Here is a 19,287-nt window from a genome sequence, read left to right as displayed (position 1 = left end):
GACTTGGGTATCAGGAGGGTGGGATTGGAAATGTGGGGGTGTAGCTTTTCAAAATGGGGTGGGGTTATTAATGTATTATGAGTGAGTAGAAGGGAACACATTTTTTTAATAGTTGAAACTTAGATCTAAACTGTCTGACTGCCTTCTCTGGTAGTAGGCCATAAAGCAGAGAGAGATTGGAGATGGGCAAGTCATGTTTGATTTTATTAGACTATGGTTAGAACTTGGTAGTTAGCTTCTATACTGATCTGTTCCATCTACTTTGGAAAGGATTAAAGACCAGTTAACACTAGTCTAGAATCTTTGGCAAAAAATGTCTAAAAAAAAATCTCTTCAGCTTTGAGGTTGCTTTTTTTGAAATAGGACTTAGTAATTTTAGGAAAATCCTAGGTGATGGGTCAGTGAGGTCTTTAGAGGTCCCTGCTTCATAAGAGATTTATGTGAGGTCTTGTCTTTTACTTCCACCAGGTCAGTGGTCACTGCAAGAACATTCCCACTCTGGAGTATGGATTCCTTGTCCAGGTAATTAGGTCTAAAGCTTCAGTCCAAACATCTTACTTATTGTCTGACCATATGATCCCCTAAGATCGCACTGCTCTTTTAGTCAGTTAAATATTTCCTGAGTTGCTTTGTTCCCAGAACTATACTAATAAGTATTGAATGGATAAGAGAGAAGATATAGTTCCCAACCTCATGTATTCTCAGCATGGGTTTAATCCCCAATATTAGGACTAAAACAAACAAAAAACTTACAGAATTATTGGGAACACTTAGGATCGGGTACAAATGTACTGTGAATTTTAAGTATATAAAGTGTTAAGAGAGGTATTGACACTAATTTTTCTTGCAGTCCCCAAATGCCTTGCTTAAGTGATCTTCAGTTTCCTTAAAGATCTTTTTCACTGCTAAGCCAATGGTGATCATTTATATCTTTCAAAAATCTCTTTACTTCTTTGAGCTTTCACTTTTAGATCTCTGTTATCTTTTTTCATGTTATTCCTTCCACTGGCCTTCCTCCCCATGTCTGCCTGTTGCAATCAAGGTTCACAAGTGTCTTTTCCTTATAATCTTCATTACTCCATTTCATGATCCTTTTTGTTTTATGTAACATCTCTGTGTCACATACCATATGTCACATACCATTGTAAGGAATTTGTTGACATACCACATCTCCCCTGTTGGAGTCTAGCATCTGAGACAATCTTTCTTGATAACATAGTCAAAGAGACCTTTTACAGAGCTGAGTACATAGTAGGCATTTTAAAAAACCTGCATTAAATGAATTAGTAAAACCCCTTCCATCTCCGTTACCAGCTCATGTGAAATGGGACAACTTGATTTATTCACAAACAATATGTTAAGGCATTGCTAGGAAAAATTAGGATATTTCTGCATGAATTCTCAATTTGTACTACCTTCCCAGCACAGAATTATTTTTTCTTTTTATTTAGTTTTGAGGGGTGTGTACTGGGGATTTAACCCAGGGGTGCTCTGCCACTAAGCTACAGCCCCAGCACATTTTTATGTTTATTTTGAGACAAGGTCTTACTAACTTGCTGAGAGCTGCCCTAAGTTGTTGAAGCTGGCCTCAAACTTGCAATCCTCCTGTCTCAAAGTTTCCCAGGTTGCTGGGATTAAAGGCATATGTAACCATGCCTGAACCCAGCACAGAATTTTGTTGGTGATTTTGACCAGTGAATTGGCTAATTGTCTAAGTAGTTGAAGTGTCTTTTCAGGTCCCCTTGCAATCTGATCTTGGATTGAATACTCACCCATACTAAAGGGCAGTCTGTAGTGAGTACATCTGCTGTTACTAGTTTAATTAGCACTTGTTTATGCTTATAAAATGCTTTCATGAAGATAACCTTACTTTTTGCAATATCCCGATAAGGTGAATAATACCCTACTTTATAAATGAAGGCATAGATTAACTGCCATCCACAGTTACATTAGATACTAAGTAGTAGAAGTCAGTTATTAACTCAGGAGTTTAAATCAAAGGTCATGACAGGTTTTATTTTTATAATAATATACAGATTTAGCTCTGAAGTAGAGGCATCAGTTGAAATAAGTGCAATGTCCAAGAATCGATTCTGCTTTAGGCAAATGGCTGGAAGGGAGGAGAATAGCTAGAATGAAGCGTAAATTATTTCCTGCATCTAAAAACAAATTTTCTATACTTGTGCGTGAACCTGTAAAATATGTAGACATCTGTTCTCTCTCCAGATCATGAAATATGCAGAGCAGAGGATTCCAACATTGAATGAGTACTGTGTGGTGTGTGATGAGCAGCATGTCTTCCAAAATGGTTCCATGCTCAAGGTATAGGCTCCTACCCTGTGACCTTTTTCCTCCGCCAAGACCCCTTCATTTACTTCTCATCTCTCTTTTCTTCCTGGGCCTATGGTAAAGAAGGGATTCTGTCCCCAGAGACTCTAGAATTGCTTTTCTCAGAAAAGAAGTCTAATCATGTTTGGAGAGATGAGGATATGATAATGACCTTGAGGAAATAGTTCCCATGCAGCATTTAAAAATAGGAATCAGATATTGACAAGATGATTGGATACAATACTATCCTGTGGTACTCCCAAGTCTAGATGGGTGGATCCTCAATTATAAATCATAATATATGTTAAATATATAGAAGAGATACAAACAGTGTCATGGAAACTTGGAAGAATTATCTGACTACCTGACAGGTCAGAGAATGGTTCATAGGTAGATGACTTAACTCTCAAACTTTTTAGTAAGGCATTTTAATTAGATATAATACTTTTTGATGGTTTTCTCCTGATACAAAGGACCCCAAATTTCTACCTTATTCTGCAGTGGTCTAGGGTCAGACCTGTCTCTCCTTACATTTTCTCATTGCATAACTTACACCTATATCGTATTGTTTAATATGTTCATTCAGCCAGCTGTCTGTACTCGTGAACTGTGCGTCTTCTCCTTCTACACACTGGGAGTCATGTCTGGAGCTGCAGAGGAGGTGGCTACTGGAGCAGAGGTATGAGGAGAGGGAAAAGCATCTGAGGAATTGGGATCAGGAAAGTCAAGGGAACCCAGCAATGTTACTCCTAGGAATTTAACCTCCAAAAATGATTTCTTATGTAAGGATGTTCACTAAGTTATAAAGTTTATAAGAAAAAATGAGTACAACACCAACTATACAAAATTCAGTTAAAGAAATTATGGTATGCCCTTATAGTAGAAATATTCTACACTTATTATTTATGGATAGAAAGATGTAACATATAGTTATATAAAAAAGTAAATATAAAGCTCGGCATGGTAATATGTGCTTGTATTCAGTCTCAGCTGCTTGGGAGGTGGAGTCAGGAGGATTGATTGAGCTCAGGAGCTGCTCATGCTTGGTATTCATGAGGCCCTGGGTTCAATCTTCAGCACAAAAAAAATGAAAAGACTATTTACATAGTAATAAATATCTGGAAGGATCTACATCAAACTTAATAAGTATTTACTTGTGAGGAAATGAGATTTGTTTGTGGGTGGATGATATTTATCTTTAATCAAAACTTTGTTATTACTTGAATTTTTTCATATTTTTATTACTTAAATCTATATAATCAGTTTGCATTTTCTAATTAAAACAGCAGGAAAATATGTTTTTAAAAAGAACAGAATAGAGAAATGTTAGATGCCACGGACTTCAAGAACTGAGCAGTTGTTTAAGCTTTGCTTTAAGCTTTTTTCTTTGCCCTAAGGTGGTGGATCTGCTGGTGGCCATGTGTAGGGCAGCTTTGGAATCCCCTAGAAAGAGTATCATCTTTGAGCCTTACCCCTCCGTGGTGGACCCCACTGATCCCAAGACTCTGGCCTTTAACCCTAAGGTACAGTTGCTTGGGGAGAAAGTCAGGGATAAATAACAGAAATAATAAGAGATAGTGGGAGACTATAGACTGCCATTCCGGCATATACAACAGCTTGGATAAGGGACAGAAGAAATGGAACAACTGTTTCTTGGGAACTCTTGAATCCTAGTGTTTAGCTGTTTCAGCTGAGTTCATCAGAGGAAGGGGAGAAGAATTCATATTAGTTAAATTATTATGGGAAGAATATAAACTTTGGAGCCAGACAGACATGGATTTTATTTGAAGTTCTACTGCTCTCTAGTTGAATGGTGTCAGGGATGGCATTAATGTTTTCTTACCTATAAAAGTGGATAGTATTTATTTTATGGATTGTCATAAAAATGAGAGAGAGTGTATGTAAAGTACCATATTAGGGTTCTCCAGAGAGAACCTAATATAAATATATATAATAAGAGAATGAAAGAGAGAAAGAAATTTATTATAAGGAATTGCCTCACATAATTACAGAGACTGAGAAGTCCCAACATCCATAGTCAGCATGCTGGAGACTCAAAAAAACCTGTCACATGTATAGTTGCCATCCCAGACCAGAGGCCTGAGAGTGAGCAGACTCAAGAAGAACCAATTTTGTAGTTCAAATCTAAAGGCAGGAAAGATTGTTATCCCAATTCAAACAGGATGATTACACTATTATTCAATTTGTGGAGTGGGGAAAGGTTAGTCTTTTTGTTTTAGCCTTTTTAAGTCTTTAGTTACCTGATTGAGATCCACATTAGGAAGGTCAATCTGCTCTACTCAGTCTACGGATTCAAATGTTAATCTGAACTACCCTCACATACCCAGAAATCCTGTTTGATCAAGTGTCTAGGCCCATGGTCTAGTCAAGTTGACTCATAAAATTAACCATCACAAATATATAAGACAGAGGCTGGGGATGTGGCTCAAGCGGTAGCGCTCTTGCCTGGCATGCGTGCGGCCCAGGTTCGATCCTCAGCACCACATACAAAGATGTTGTGTCTGCCGAAAACTAAAAAAAAATAAATAAATATTTAAAAAAGTATATATGACAATTTATCACTGTTACTATCATTACTTTGTCAGGCACTATACTAGCTTCTCTACATACATTATTTAATCCTCAAAACATTTCTGTAAGGGGAGTAGGGATTGCTATTTTTATTTGCAAATAGGGACTGGAGGTTTTGCTTGGTGGTAGAGGGTTTCCGTAGCACTACAAAATTAAAAAAAAAAAAAAAAAAAGCAAAATACACGCACAACTGAAAAGCCATCATTTTTAAGCAGGGATACTAAGATTCTAAGAGGTTAAGTCACTTACCCTGTTATTTTGAACTAGCATGTGATTCCAGAACTGGCATTAAACTTGTATTCATTCTATAGCATACAAGTCTATTTCCTTAAGCCCTCTTAGAGGTCTTTGTACATCCTACTTTGATTTTCTATGCTTTTCTCTCCTCTACTTTTCTTCATCTGATTCTTTTCTTCCCATTGATTCTCTACAGAAGAAGAATTATGAGCGGCTTCAGAAAGCTCTGGATAGTGTAATGTCCATCCGGGAGATGACCCAGGTATTCTGCTCTCTATGTTCTCTGCCTGCCCAGTTTAAGTGCCCTATTCTGTTTGTATAATTCATGGGAGTGGGGGTGAAGATTTAGAGAAGCTACTCAAATTCATGTATTTTTTTCTGCTATTCCTTCTGTAACCTTCCCAATTCTTGTTCTGTGTTTTATTAGCTCCCTTACTCTTTACTCTTTTCACTCCTAATGTCTTTCTCAATCTTTATCTTTGCTGTTAAATCCTCACAAGTTGTTCAGAATTAATTGTTTGAAAATTCTTAGAGAATTAGAGAAATAAGGGAAAGAACTCTGCCCAAGGTTGGGAGGGTAGGGAGGAGGGCTTGGAGGTAAGGAACTAGACCCAGGGGCCTACATCTTCTGTCCTTCCAGGGGTGGGGCAGCCACATGGAGCAGTGACCATCCTTTGACTCAAGGCTGTTCCTCACCAGATTTCCCCACCCCTCGTCTGCAGTCTCTGCATGAATAGACATTCATTTGTTCTCACATTTACAGGTGGGCCTCTTCTCAGCAAATCCTATATATCACAGTTGAGATTAACACAGAATGTACACTTAGGAGGGATGATTTACTTGTCAGAATGACTTTGCTTTATGTAAAGATTTACTACAGGATTCCTTAGCCTAATCTTTCTGGGACATTGATTTTATTTATTTTTTGATTTACAATCAGCTTTTTAGGGCTGTAGGAATTGCATAAAATGAGGGAGACCCACCTGCATGTTGTTTTGTAAGCATCTTCAGTCATTTTCATATTTATTTATGAGTCTTCCTAATCTGACTGGGGCTCCTTGAGGGTGGGAACCCCCATGTCCTCTTTCTCTATGTGGCGTTCAATACCCTTGCCCTGGGTTCTGATGTCAGTCTATGGAAAGTGGGAGGGCTCCCATCTCTCCTGGGAGATAATCTTATGATCATTGTCTTACAGGGCTCATATTTGGAAATCAAGAAGCAGATGGACAAGCTGGACCCCTTGGCTCATCCTCTCCTGCAATGGTATGGATAGAGTGGTTCACCCTTCTTGGGGCAATAGAGAAGGGGGAAGGTTTTAGATATAGAGCCTGCACCCCTTAAAGATGGTTTCAGTATTCTTACAAGGTTTTAGGCAGTATAGATTTTTTTTTTTTTTTTTGAGTTTTGCTATTGACATATCATCATGCCCTGACAGAAATTTAGATCCTACATAGAGTTCACAAATTCTTTTTTAGTGTTCCATGTTTCCTAGGCTGGGGATATAGCTCAGTTGGTAGAGTGCTTGCCTCACATGCATAAGGCCCTGGGTTTAATCCCCAGTACCAAAAAAAAAAAAAAAAAAAAAAGAAAAGAAAAAAAAATGTTTCCCCAAAGATTTGTTTGTTTTCTTAATTTTTTTGTTTTGTTTTGTTTTGGTACTGGAGTTTGAACCCAGAGATGCTTTACCACTGAGCTACATCCCCAGCCCTTTTAAAAAAAAAAAAATGTTTACATTTTGAGACAGGGTCTCACTAAGTTGCTGAGGCTGCCCTCAAACTTTTGCTCCTTTTGCCTCAGCCCCCTGAGCCACTTGAATTAAAGTGTGCTCTGCTATACCTGCCTTTTTTTTTTTTTTTTTACATACATACATACCTACATATATACATACATTTATTTATTTATGATTCTGAGTATTGAACCCAGTGCCCTGCATGTGCTAGGCAGGTGCTCCACCACTGAGCCACAACCCCAGCCCTGGCTAATTTTTAATTGACAAAAAAAAAAATTGTATGTTTCTCATAAAAACATGATGTTTTGAAATAGGTATGCATTGTGGAGTGTCTCAGTAGAGCCAGTTACCATACTCATTACCTCACATAGTTATTTTTTATGGTGGTAACACTTAAAATCTACTCTTGGCAATTTTCAATGCATTTTTATTAAATATTGTCGTTACTGATAGGCATACTCATTACCTCACATAGTTATTTTTTATGGTGGTAACACTTAAAATCTACTCTTGGCAATTTTCAATGCATTTTTATTAAATATTGTCGTTACTGATAGGTTTTTGAGTGTTCCTTGCACATAGGAATTAGCTGACTTACTAGTCAGCTAAGTTTCCTGTGCATCCTGAGAGGTCTGTCTATCCTGTCTTCTTTCCTTGTCCCGGCATGTTCCCTGATATCGAATGTCTAGAGTCTGAGGTACTGTTGTTATTCACTTCTATTAGCAAAGATTCTGAATATTCCCTATTGCCTGCCCTCCCTGACCATGATTTCTGTTTTGTTTTCTTGACAGCTTTATTTTTCTTGCTTGCCCTTCTCTTACTAGTCAACCTTTGACATCAGTTCTTCTCAATGCAACAGCTTCCTCCCTTTTGCCAAAAAGATTTCTCTGGGGGCTGGGGTTGGGGCTCAGTAATAGAATGCTTGCCTAGCTAATGTTAGGCACTGGGTTTGATCCTCAGCATCATATAAAAAATAAATAAATAAAATAAAAGTATTGTGTCCATCTGTAACTTAAAAAAAAAAAAATTAAATAAGAATAAAAATGATTGCCCAGGCATAGGGCTGACATCACAAGTATATGGATGAGGCACAACAAACAAACTGTATTCACTGTAGGAGAGTGCTGTCTTGCTGAGACCTCAATATTTTATGCCTTTGTCCTCTCCTGTTCTGAGTACAGCCTGTGTACAGCCTAATCTGTCCCTGACTTCTCAGGAAGTTCATTCTAGTTTGTTTTGTTTCTTTCTCCAGTTTAGTTCATAACTTTCTTTTCATTTTCTCCATCTCTGCGAGTCTTCAGCCTTCTCTGAGCTCAGGCAAGATGGCTCCTGAGACCCAGTTCTGAGACTAAATCTCTGGTTTAAGTCGTCACCATTCCTAATTCAGGTTTCTCCTTTTATTTCTCTCTCTCTCTCTCTCTTTTTTTTTTTTCTTTCTCTATTTTTAAAAAATAGGTGACTTCTTGTAGGATTCCTTTTGTTCCATCCTTTTCTCTCCCTGGATGTAGTGACCTATTTCATACCCTTTCCTTTCTTTATCCATTGTTTAACTCCCAATACCTAACTGTTCTCTGGACAGTAGGTTTCCTTTTAAAATTTTATACATGAGCATTGTCACTCAAAAGGAATATTCAGATAGTGACCTGGATTTATCACACAATTCAGACAATGCTGTAATTCTTGCTTGTTCTCCCAGGGTCAAAGGAACACTGTTCAGGATAACCTAACCCTATACTTATTCTATCCTTTTCCTTTTTTCTCTGTTTCTTCCCAGGATCATCTCTAGCAACAGGTCACACATTGTCAAACTACCTCTCAGCAGGGTAAGTGATCATTCTTCCTCTAAACCCTTCAAATTTGTGGTGAAGGGGCAGCGGGGGTTCCAAGCCAGCTGATCACATTAGCCATATTGGCTCTGTATGTCAACATAATCTTTGGGCCTAATCATATTTCCTTTGTTTGGGGTCAGTTTAAGCTTAATTTGTTCCCTATCCCCAACCCTTCCCTCCCTGATCTCCATTTCTGCTCTGTTTTCCTGACCGCACCCCCACCCTGGGCAGCAGCTGAAGTTCATGCACACCTCACACCAGTTCCTCCTGCTGAGCAGCCCTCCTGCCAAGGAGGCTCGGTTCCGGACCGCCAAGAAGCTCTATGGCAGCACCTTTGCCTTCCAGTGAGGAGGGTGGAGGGTGGGCAGCAGTGGGCTGGGGGTAGGGGTGCCTTTGAGGTATGAATTTATGTTACCTGTGTCCCTCAACTAGTTAGCAAATATTTATTAAATGCTGGTAGAGGATAAAATGAAACGTGACATGGTTATGTTATCAACTTGTTTATGATACAGTTGAAGAGAAATGATACTTATAAAATTTCATAGTTGAAGGAACCAAATGGAAGGGGTGATAGATTTCAAAATCTACCTTTGAAAGGAAATCCACAATTTATGCCTAATTGCAGGAGGGAAGAAAGAAAGAAGGTATAAAAGCTAATTTAGAGGGAGTGGTAGTGTTCTTAAAGTAGTCTGGACTGGAAGGCCCATTTGGAATTAGTAAAAGTTTGACGGGTTTGAGATAAATTTGTTGAATTTGAATCATCAGGAAAATAGGCAAGTGAAAATGTTGAATCAGCAGTTCAGTATTGAGAGTTAGGATGTGATTAGCTGAAGACCAGAAGAGAGGATAGGACGGGAAATGCAGATACAGTGTTTAACCACAAACATACATCTACTTGCCTATGACTGTATCCATGTGCATGTCCATCTCTAGGTGTGTTTGTGCCAGTCTTAATGTTTCGTGTGGGTAACCATGGGTGGGGATGGCACTCTTGAAAATGCTCTGGGAAACCTTATGCCACAGAGAATCATATATTCTACCCTGCTTTGCAGTGGGTCCCACATTGAGAACTGGCATTCAATCCTGCGCAATGGGCTAGTCAATGCATCCTACACCAAACTGCAGGTGAGGCTGTGTCTCTTTCTTTTTTCTCTCCATCTCTACCTACCCCACTAAGTTTTGGGGAAGGCTGCTCTAGAATACTCAGATGTTTTTGCCTCCACATCCTGAAGCTTAGTCTGGGGAGCTTCCTTAGAGGGGAAGTTGGAATTGTACGTATAGAATGAACGTGGCTATTGTCTATTTGAAGTTGGGCTGTATTTTTTGGTGGTTTGGGGAATGAGAATATACATATAGTTAGGGATGCGGAATTGCTGGTTTCAGCCACTGCGATAGATTCACATTAGATAGAACTTCTCTGTTTATGTGTCTATTTAGGAATTGATATGAAGACTTGTTTCTTTACCCTGAGAAACTTCAGGGAATGGTTGTTGTTCCTCCTTCTGGCGACCTCTTCTATAATTCCTGTTAGAATCTGCCTGTATGCCAAGGCTTGGGGATAGGACTGTGGATTTTGAGGGACTGACTCAGTGACTCTACCACTCCCCACTCACCAAGACATTAATATTTAATATATAATAGGCAAACAGTTTAATCTAAATCCACTTTTCAACCTATCAGTTTTATAAGAGTAGGTGCCTACTGTTAATTTGAATGTATGAGAAGGTAGATGGAGGGACAGAGGTCTGGATAAGCCTTGTGGATGCCTAATATATAGCCATGGGAGGGCCCAGGCTCATATGTTCATCCTGGTGTTTCCCTGCAAGCTGCATGGAGCAGCCTATGGCAAAGGCATCTACCTGAGCCCCATCTCCAGTATTTCCTTTGGATACTCAGGTAAGAAATACTCTCTGGCCACCTTGACTCTATTTACATTGTATCCATTTGTGACAACATGATCTGTGCTGTCATCTTCTTCCCCATTGTGGATATTTGGTCTATGTCAGCTCTCTCCTCAATCATGGACACATAGTCTGTCTCTACTTTCTCTCATTAGAACTTTAAATTCTATTTGAGGTGAGGTCAGATATTGTTAAAAATGGTAGTTTTATTAATTGTAGGAACTTGGGCCCTCAGAATGGGTTAAGGAATAGATGGGAAGTGAAACAAGGGTTTTTGTAGACCATAGTTTTCATGTTGGCAGTTGTGAATTGTATGCATTTGTGCATGTGACTTTATGTGTGAATATACCCAAAGGCTTGAATTCTTTTCATTGGCTTATATTTCTGGAGACCTTGTTCTGTCAACCACTTTTTAAAAGTTTAACTGTTCATAATCAAACATTGTTCATAATATACATTGACTACAAGAAAAAGAAGTATGTTATTCCAAAGGTTAGACATCAATGAGGTCTAGAGTCTGGTGAAGAAATGAGTCCAGAATTGTCTAGCTCAGAGATAGGAAAAAGAATATGACTTAGAATTCTTAGCCTTCCAGGTTCATGTCTCAGTTCCTTTTCAGACTGCTTTTGTTCCCTTTTTTTTTTTTTTTGGCTTTTGGCTTTTGTTCTTGATCAATATAATCTCTGGATAAAGGATGGCTTTTCGTGTAGTTACATGTCAACTGTATGAAGGCAGTTGTACTAGATTCTTTAGATTCTTTGTAGATTATTATTTAGTATCCTGCAGTGATTATAACTATTGTAAAGGTCAGAAAATAAATGACCAGAATCTCAGAACTGGAAAACTCTTGTAATAACTGAGTAAGTCAAAGAAGAAGAAAGGAGATGATGTAGGTAAAAACCAAAATCAATGAGGTAAAGCAGATACAGTTCATAGGCTGCTTAGAAGATAGGAGCACAAATAAATATTGCAAACAGAAAAGTAATATAATTCTAGATATAACAGAATTTTAAAAGCTAATAAGAGAATTCTGAGTTGGGCATGGTGGTACACACCTTTAATCCCAGCTACTCTGGAGTTTGAGGCAGGAGGATTCCAAGTTCAAGGCCAGATTTGGCAATTTAGGAAGACCCTGTCCCAAAATAAAATAAAAAGACTTGGGGTATAGCTCAGTGGTATAGTGTTTGCCTAGCATGCATGAAGTCCTGAGTTTGGCACCCATCACTGCAAAACAAATTCTGTAAATTTTGTATCAATAATTTGACAACTGACAAAAAAGATGAACTCCTAGAAAAATATAACAATAAAATTGACTCAAAAAGAAATCAAAAGCCTGAGTGGCCATAAAACTATAGAAGAAGTTTACATTTTTCCTCAAAAAAGAAACACACACCAAGCCTAGATTTATATGTGGTGCTGAGGATCAAACCCAGTGCCTCACATGTGCAAGACAAGCACTATACCACTGAGCCACAACCCCAGCTCCTTCCTCCTCTTCTTCCTACTTTTTCTCTTTTCCTTCTTCCTTTTCTTCCTCCTTCTCTTTCTCCTTTTCCTCTTTCTCTTCTTCCTGCTATTCCTCCTCTTGTTCTTGCTCTTCGTTTTTGTAATGCTGAGGCTTAAACCCAGGGGCGCTCTACCACTGGCCTCAAACTTGGGTTCTCTTGCCCCAGTTTCCCGAATTGGTGGGATTACAGGTGTGCACCATCACGTCAAGTTCCCAGATAGTTTTATAAGTAGGTTTTTGTTTTGTTTTGTTTTGTTTGTACCAGGATTGAACCTGGGCCACTTTGCCATTGAGCTATATCCCCAATCCCTTTTTTTTTTTATTTTGAGACAGCATCTTGCTTATTTACTGAGGCTGGCTTTAAACTTGGAATCCTCCTGCCTCAGCCTCTCAGGTTGCTAGGATTACAGGCATGTGTTGCTGTATTCAGCTATAAATGAGTCTTAAACCCAACTTTCAGGGACCAAATTATCCTAATCTTATACAAAAGTGTTCCAGAGAATAGAAAAAGATGGAATTACATATCATAAAAGATGAACTTCCATTTGACAAAAACAAAGTACGAACCAGGAGAAGACTCTTGGAATACTTATTACTAGCTGCCACTGCTTGGGAGGCTGAGATAGAAGGATCACAAGTTCAAAGACAGTCTCAGCAATGGCAAGGCGCTAAACAACTCAGTGAGACCCTGTCTCTAATAAGATACAAAATAGGGCTGGGGATATGACTCAGTGGTTGAGTGCCCCTGACTTTAATCCCTGGTACCAAAAAAAAAAAAAAAAAAAAAAACCACATGTTACCACAAGATTAGTAATAAAAATGGAATTTACAGATTGAGGATGTAAGCTCAGTGTTAGGGCATTTCCTAGCATGTGTGAAGCCCTGGGTCAGTCCCCAATGCTACCAAAAAAAAAAAAAGTGTTTTGTAAAAATTCTTATAAATTAGAAGCAAAAGACAGCCTATTGAAAAAATAGGCAAATGACATAAACAGGCATTTCACTGAAGAAGTATTTCATATTCCAAAATATGAAAAACTGATCACCTGCAATTTATGAGAAGTTAAGACCAAAATGACCTGTTTAGTACCCATGTGGATTGGCAAGTATTAAGAAATCTGATACTATCTTTTATTGTGCTGACAATTGTGGATCAGCAGAATCTCCTTTATTAGTCTATGGGGATATAAATTGGTGTGACCATTTTAGAAAGCAATTTTTGTGTTATTTCATAAAGCTGAAGAGATTTATCACTGTTGACCCAGCATTTTCATTCCAGCATATGCATACCCAAAGATGTATACAGGAATGTATATTGTTTATAACAGCAAACCTTGAAAACTGCCCCAACGCTCATCAGAATAATGAATAAATACATTCTAGTGTAATATTACAATTAATTGTTATTCAGCAATGAAAATAAATGACAGCATTAGAATGTAACAGCATGGAAAAATCTTGGTAATATGTTGAGTAAAGAAATGAAATTTCCAAAAGACTATATACTGCATGATGCCTTTTTTATATTGTCCAAAAGCAGACAATATTAAACAGTGTCTAGGGATATATGTATATGAGATAAAACTAAATAAAAAAGGGAAGAAGAAGGAAAATGAAAGCAAAGGAATAATAACCCTGGATGTAAGTCAGTAGAAGAGTAGTTTCCTAGCATGTATGAAAACCTGATTTTGATCCCCAGCACTACAAAATAATAATAACCCAAATCTCAGGAGTGTGGTTACCCTTAGACATAAGTCACTTGGAGTTCTAGTTCTTGGACTTAGTTATTGGATCAGGTCTCTACATATTTATTATCCTGTTATAAACAGTGTTTCATGAAACAAAGGTTGTGAGTAATTCACACAGGGTAACTGCTGATACATATTTATTGAATGTGTGCATGAATCTTATTGTGTGTGACTGAGGTCTAAACTTGTTTGAATTCCTCAGTTTTTACCTTTGTCTCACCTTGAGGAGCTCTCTAATTAAGCTCTCATTATTTTCTGAGTAATGAGATTCTTTTGGCTTAGTGCCCAAAGTTTTCCTTCCTGGCCAAGTGTGATGGCACATACCTGTAATCTCAACTACTAGGAGGCTGAGGCAGGAGGACTGCAAGTTTGAGGCCAGCCTGGACAACTTAGCAAGACTCCATCTCAGAATGTCCCAAAAAAATAGAAAGGGCTGGGGATGTAGCTTAGTAGTTGAGCACCTTTGGGTTTGATCCCCAGTACCTCAAAAAGAGGAAAAAATATTATTTTTTCTGTTTTCTATTTCCTTTCTTTCCTTCTCTCGTCTCCTAGAGGCCTTTGTTTACCACTAAGTGCCTGAATACTTCTAGTTATCAGATGGAGCCAGGAATCTCTATGGACTTCTTGTCTTTCCTTAACACTTTACTAATTATATATAAACATCCAATATCTCTGTCCTCCTTTCCTCTCAGAAAGTGGTGATTACAGATCCAAACTATTGTATGATTTTATTACTGGAGTATAGGTCATCTAGTCCAATTCCTTATTACTTTACAGATAAGAATGCAGATATGCAGAAAAGTTAGATGAGTTTCTCAAGGTCATATGGCTATGAGTAGCAGAATTAGGACTGGAATCCAAATCTCCTGACATCTAGACTATATTATCACTCTATTGGACTGATAAGGTGGGCTTTGCTTAAAACACTGGGTCTCTGAGATTCCTGTAGGTGTTTGAATGTTATATAACTTTGAGTGAGATGTGTGCAAATGTCTTGCTTACCACAGTTATTCTGGCATTTGACCAACTATCTTATGTTTCCTTCTTCTCCATTCTCAAGTTTTTTGGTTTTTTCTTCCTTAGGGAACCTTTAGCCTGGTGACATTGGGTACCCCTTGAAGAGGGACCAACCATTTGATTAACGGAGCCTTAGATGATTTGGCCACAGTGTACAGGTTGAAATGAGGGACAATTTGAAAGGAGTTGGTAAACTCCATCTGTTTAAGTCTTGTTTGGGGACTTCTGATAAGTGCATACTCTGAACACCAAGTATCCAGAGATTATTATAAAAACTTTATTCTCAGGGGCTGATGTTAGACATGGACAGATCATTGGGTCATTAAGTGTAGGACAGTACACAGGATTGGGATGAGACAAGATTTGAGTTATGTTATAAGCCCCATCTCTAAGATCTACTGTAGAAATCAGATTGTTCTTTCTTATCCTCCTGTCTTCTTCCTAGAACTTGAATGGGATTTTGTCTTGGAACCGTGTTGCTGAAATAGCCAGGCTGAGGTAGTCATATTTGGATGCAGAGCTGAACCTTATTAAGAACAACGGAGATGTAGAAATTGAGGGATGGTAAATATACTCTAGAAGGAAGGAATTGGCAGTTCAAGCTGAGAAGTTTTCATTGTTCTGAGTTTTGTTCAGGCCATGAATCTTTCATGAGATTTTAGTGTGAATGCCTGATGAGTTGACATCCTGATCAATGAAGTATGTCAGTCTGATGGTCATCCCTCCCACTTCTACACCGTGGCTGTCACAAAACCAAGTATTGAAGCAGAGTGGAGCTAGTACTAATAGGATGATGAAATATGAGTTCTGCTGACTATGGCATCATTTTCATCTTCATCAGTCTCCCTCTTTGTCAAACACATGAATACACACACATACTCTTATCCCTACCTGGGCCTGTGATAAAGCTAAGTACAGAAACTGAGGTCCTATCCTAAGGCCAAAAAGATTTGGGAATAGGGACACAGGCATTGTTTCATGTTTATCTAAAAATTCTGGTATAGTCGATAAAATTATAAACATTGATTCTTTATTGTGGCGTAAGGATGATGGAGGATTTATGATTTTAGATAATGTGTAAACTAGAAGGTATTGGCACTTCTTTCTCAAGACTTGAGAAAAGAGGTAGGATTCTTCAGTTTAGTTGCCATTATGATCACCTGTGGAAATTTATCATGTAAGTGCTCTGCTTTCTCCTTTTTTTCTTGAATGACTGAACAGAATTTTTTATGTAACTTTGAGACTAGAGCATATCTGAATTGCTCTGGTAGCTTCCTCTCCATTCATTTCATTCAGCTTGTCATTTGATACGGAGGTATTGATAGCTGATTCTTCTAGTCCCCTAATTCCTGGCTCATTTCCAGTGTTATTCCATTGTGAATAAAACCCTTCATAGTTCCCTGGGGTTCTGAGGATAAACTCCAGTTGCCTTAATATGACCTACAAGGGTAGCTTACCTTTCCCACATCATTCGTTGCAATTCCTCTGCCATTCTATACAAACTAAGGCACATGACTGTTGTATTTTTCCTGCAGATTTTCCATATCTATTACTTCTGCCCAGAATACTTGATCCCTTTAACTATCTCTTCTCAGTCCTGTAGTTTTCAGCCTGTCACAAGGACAACTTCTTCAAACCCCTGGGTTAGGCAGTTCCCCTTCTCTGGATCACACAGTGCTCTATAATCTCTTCATCACAACCCTTACCATACTGTGTTGTAATTACTTGTTTGTTGCCTGTAATTTCCACCAGACTAAATTCTGTGTGAGCAAATATCTTGTTTTATTTGGTTCTGTATTGCCAAGTGTCTAGCTCAGTACCTGATACATAGTAGGTATTTCAGTAAATATTTGATTAAGGAATCTATGATTGAACAGAGCTTGCTGTTCTGTGACAGGAATGGGAAAAGGACAGCACAGGATGCCCTCCAAGGATGAGCTGGTCCAGAGATATAACAGGATGAATACCATCCCCCAGGTATTATTAGTTGGCTCTGCTGTAAGGAGGTAGGATTCTTCTCTGGGGCTAGTTTAGGTTACAAAGATGGGTGGGGAAAGAGTGGATCTGGGGTGATTTGAAGCTCATTTAAAAGAATCAGGTATGCCTTCAGGTAGACACACAGGTCCTGAGTAACATGTGGTTTCTTTCCTAAGTGTGGAAAGCAGAGACTGAGTTTAGATGAAAACGTAAAGATAAGTTGGACACAGTGGCTCATGCATGTAATTCTAGCAACTTGAGAAGCTGAGGTAGGATGTTCAAAACCTGCCTCGCCAACTTACTGTGAGGCCCTAAGCAACTTAACAAGATAGAGCTCAGTGGGGTTTTTTTTGTTTGTTTTTTTTAAGAATTCCTCCTCCTCCTCCTCCTCTTCTTTTTTTTTTTTTTTTTTATTGTAGTTGGACACAATACCTTTATTTTATTTATTTTTATGTGGTGCTGAGGAGCAAATCCAGCGCCTCGAGTGTTCTATCGCTGAGCCACAGCCACAGCCCCGAGTGCCCCTGGTTTAAAAAAAAAAAAAAAAAAAAAAAAGTAAAGATAGAAGCCTTGGGCCTATCCAGACTGATTATGGGAAAGCAAACTTTTGGAGGGCGGTTGGAAGCTCAGGAGATCCCTAATCCCTATCCCCATTATCACCAGCTAATGAGCTTATTTGGGGAAAGCCCTAACAGTATATTTGGTTTTGTTCACCTTTGCCTCCTTTTTCAGACTCGATCCATTCAGTCAAGGTTCCTGCAGAGTCGGAATCTAAATTGTATAGCACTTTGTGAAGGTAGGTAGTTTGTCCAGTCCTAATTTAATTGGTTCCCCAACCTTTATTTCTGATTCATCTTTGATATGTGATCAGCCAAGGGTGATGTTGAAGCATCATGTCTTCCCTCCCCTACCTGGACTCTGTGCCTTAAGCATCATATCTATAATTTCTGGCCTCCTTCTTTCCAGTGATTACATCTAAGGACCTCCAGAAGCATGGGAACATTTGGGTGTGCCCTGTGTCTGACCATGTCTGCACAAGGTTCTTCTTTGTGTAAGTCTAATAGGGACCCTGGATAATACTTGAAGAGTGAGGGTGGTGGTACTGGGAAAAGTTCTTTTCCATTATCTGAGACTTGTCTCCTGCTGCATGAGTAAAGCTGGCACTGGGACTTTGACCTTGGAGGATGGGGATGAGTACAGATCACTGGGATCTGTTTAGAGGAAACCAGATAAGCTGAATTTCTTTCATCTTTAAAAGTAGCAAGGGTTTCAACTTTGGGATGGGGTGTCCACCCTCTGAAATACAGTTCTACTTGGCATTATCCAGGTATTATTCTCCCTTATGCTCACATTCGCCCTGTCTTTGGCAGATATGAGGATGGTCAGGTGGGCGATGCCAACATTAATACTCAGGACCCCAAGATACAGAAGGAAATCATGCGTGTGATCGGAACTCAGGTTTACACAAACTAAGGGGGCCCCAGCCCTCGTACCACCCTGTTCCCCCAGGATCCATCTGCCCTCATTAAAGGGCTCAGGAGCAGCAGGTGAGGCTGCCCTGAGGAATCAAGAGGCCATTGTCAAGGGGCAGGAAAAGGATAGAAGAGACAACCTTCATGGTGGAGACTGACCCAGGAACCATTCCACATTTGGATGGCCCAGACTGATTCCAACCCCTGATTTGCCCAATTGACTTCACTCTGTTTGTAAATAAAACAATAAAATGGAAGGTGCTGTGGACTGGATATGATCACTGTGGTCTGAATAGCCTTGGCCCAGAACCTACCCCAAGGTTCCAGAGGGGGTGAGTGGGAAGAGTGGACTATTCCCATAGTCAGGACTATTTGTGTTGTATGAAGTCAAAGCGAGTCCTTTTAATGTTGTATTCTACAGATCTGTTAGCATTTGTATCAGTGGGTAAAGGTAGAAAATCTATCAGTCATGCAGATGAAACTGAGAATAAAGAATACTATTAGTGATTGTTAATCAAGATTTAAAAGGGCCTTTGAGGCCAGAGTAACTCAGATTTCTAATAAGTGCAGTTTGGAAAGAGCTATATACAGTGACACAAAACTGTAATCTAGCTTCTTAGGAGACTGAGGAAGGAGGATAAATTTCAGTAAGTCAGCAAGACTGCATCCCAAAATAAAATTTAAAAAAGGACTTGGATTGTAGCAGGTGTGGGCCCTGGATTCAATTCCCTAGTACTGGAAAACAAAAAAGGTGTGTGTATGCAGGGGTGATAGTCAGAAGAAGATTTGCAATGGGAATCTCTGTAGGGAGAAGATGGAACTCACTGAAACAGTTATCTTGAAACAGCTGCCTTCCTTCACTTCCTTGGTAATCTTGGAAAATTGGGGTTTTGTTTAAGAAAGGCTGCTGGCCTTTCAAGCTCTACTTCTTAAAGTTCTAAGCATTGCTGAGA

At 39.0% G+C, this 19,287-nt stretch overlaps 1 protein-coding gene across 9 annotated transcripts in view; it reads left to right on the top strand.

Annotated features, from left to right (window-relative positions):
- The window catches only part of Parp6 (poly(ADP-ribose) polymerase family member 6), a 31,409-nt gene extending 12,797 nt beyond the window's left edge, over positions 1-18,612 (top strand). For 5 of the 9 annotated variants that reach the window (XM_076851036.2, XM_076851038.2, XM_076851035.2 and 2 more), the window contains 12 exons: positions 469-522; positions 2,227-2,322; positions 2,915-3,007; positions 3,726-3,851; positions 5,354-5,419; positions 6,353-6,420; positions 8,661-8,709; positions 8,947-9,059; positions 9,768-9,840; positions 17,595-17,658; positions 17,829-17,913; positions 18,233-18,612. In XM_076851036.2, coding sequence (XP_076707151.1) covers positions 469-522; positions 2,227-2,322; positions 2,915-3,007; positions 3,726-3,851; positions 5,354-5,419; positions 6,353-6,420; positions 8,661-8,709; positions 8,947-9,059; positions 9,768-9,840; positions 17,595-17,658; positions 17,829-17,913; positions 18,233-18,335 — 990 coding nt within the window. In that variant the 3' untranslated portion in view covers positions 18,336-18,612. Of the gene's footprint in view, positions 1-468; positions 523-2,226; positions 2,323-2,914; positions 3,008-3,725; positions 3,852-5,353; positions 5,420-6,352; positions 6,421-8,660; positions 8,710-8,946; positions 9,060-9,767; positions 9,841-10,541; positions 10,612-16,782; positions 16,863-17,594; positions 17,659-17,828; positions 17,914-18,232 lie in introns of those variants that run through there. The other 4 variants (XM_076851043.2, XM_076851041.2, XM_076851045.2 and 1 more) reach the window with 3 other exon arrangements.
- Positions 18,613-19,287: the final 675 nt, after the last annotated feature.

Source organism: Callospermophilus lateralis, chromosome 3, assembly GCF_048772815.1.
Source record: "Callospermophilus lateralis isolate mCalLat2 chromosome 3, mCalLat2.hap1, whole genome shotgun sequence".
NCBI classification, from domain to species: Eukaryota; Metazoa; Chordata; class Mammalia; order Rodentia; family Sciuridae; genus Callospermophilus; species Callospermophilus lateralis.
The sequence above is the reverse complement of the archived record's forward strand: the minus strand, read 5'-3'. Positions and strand labels throughout refer to the sequence as shown.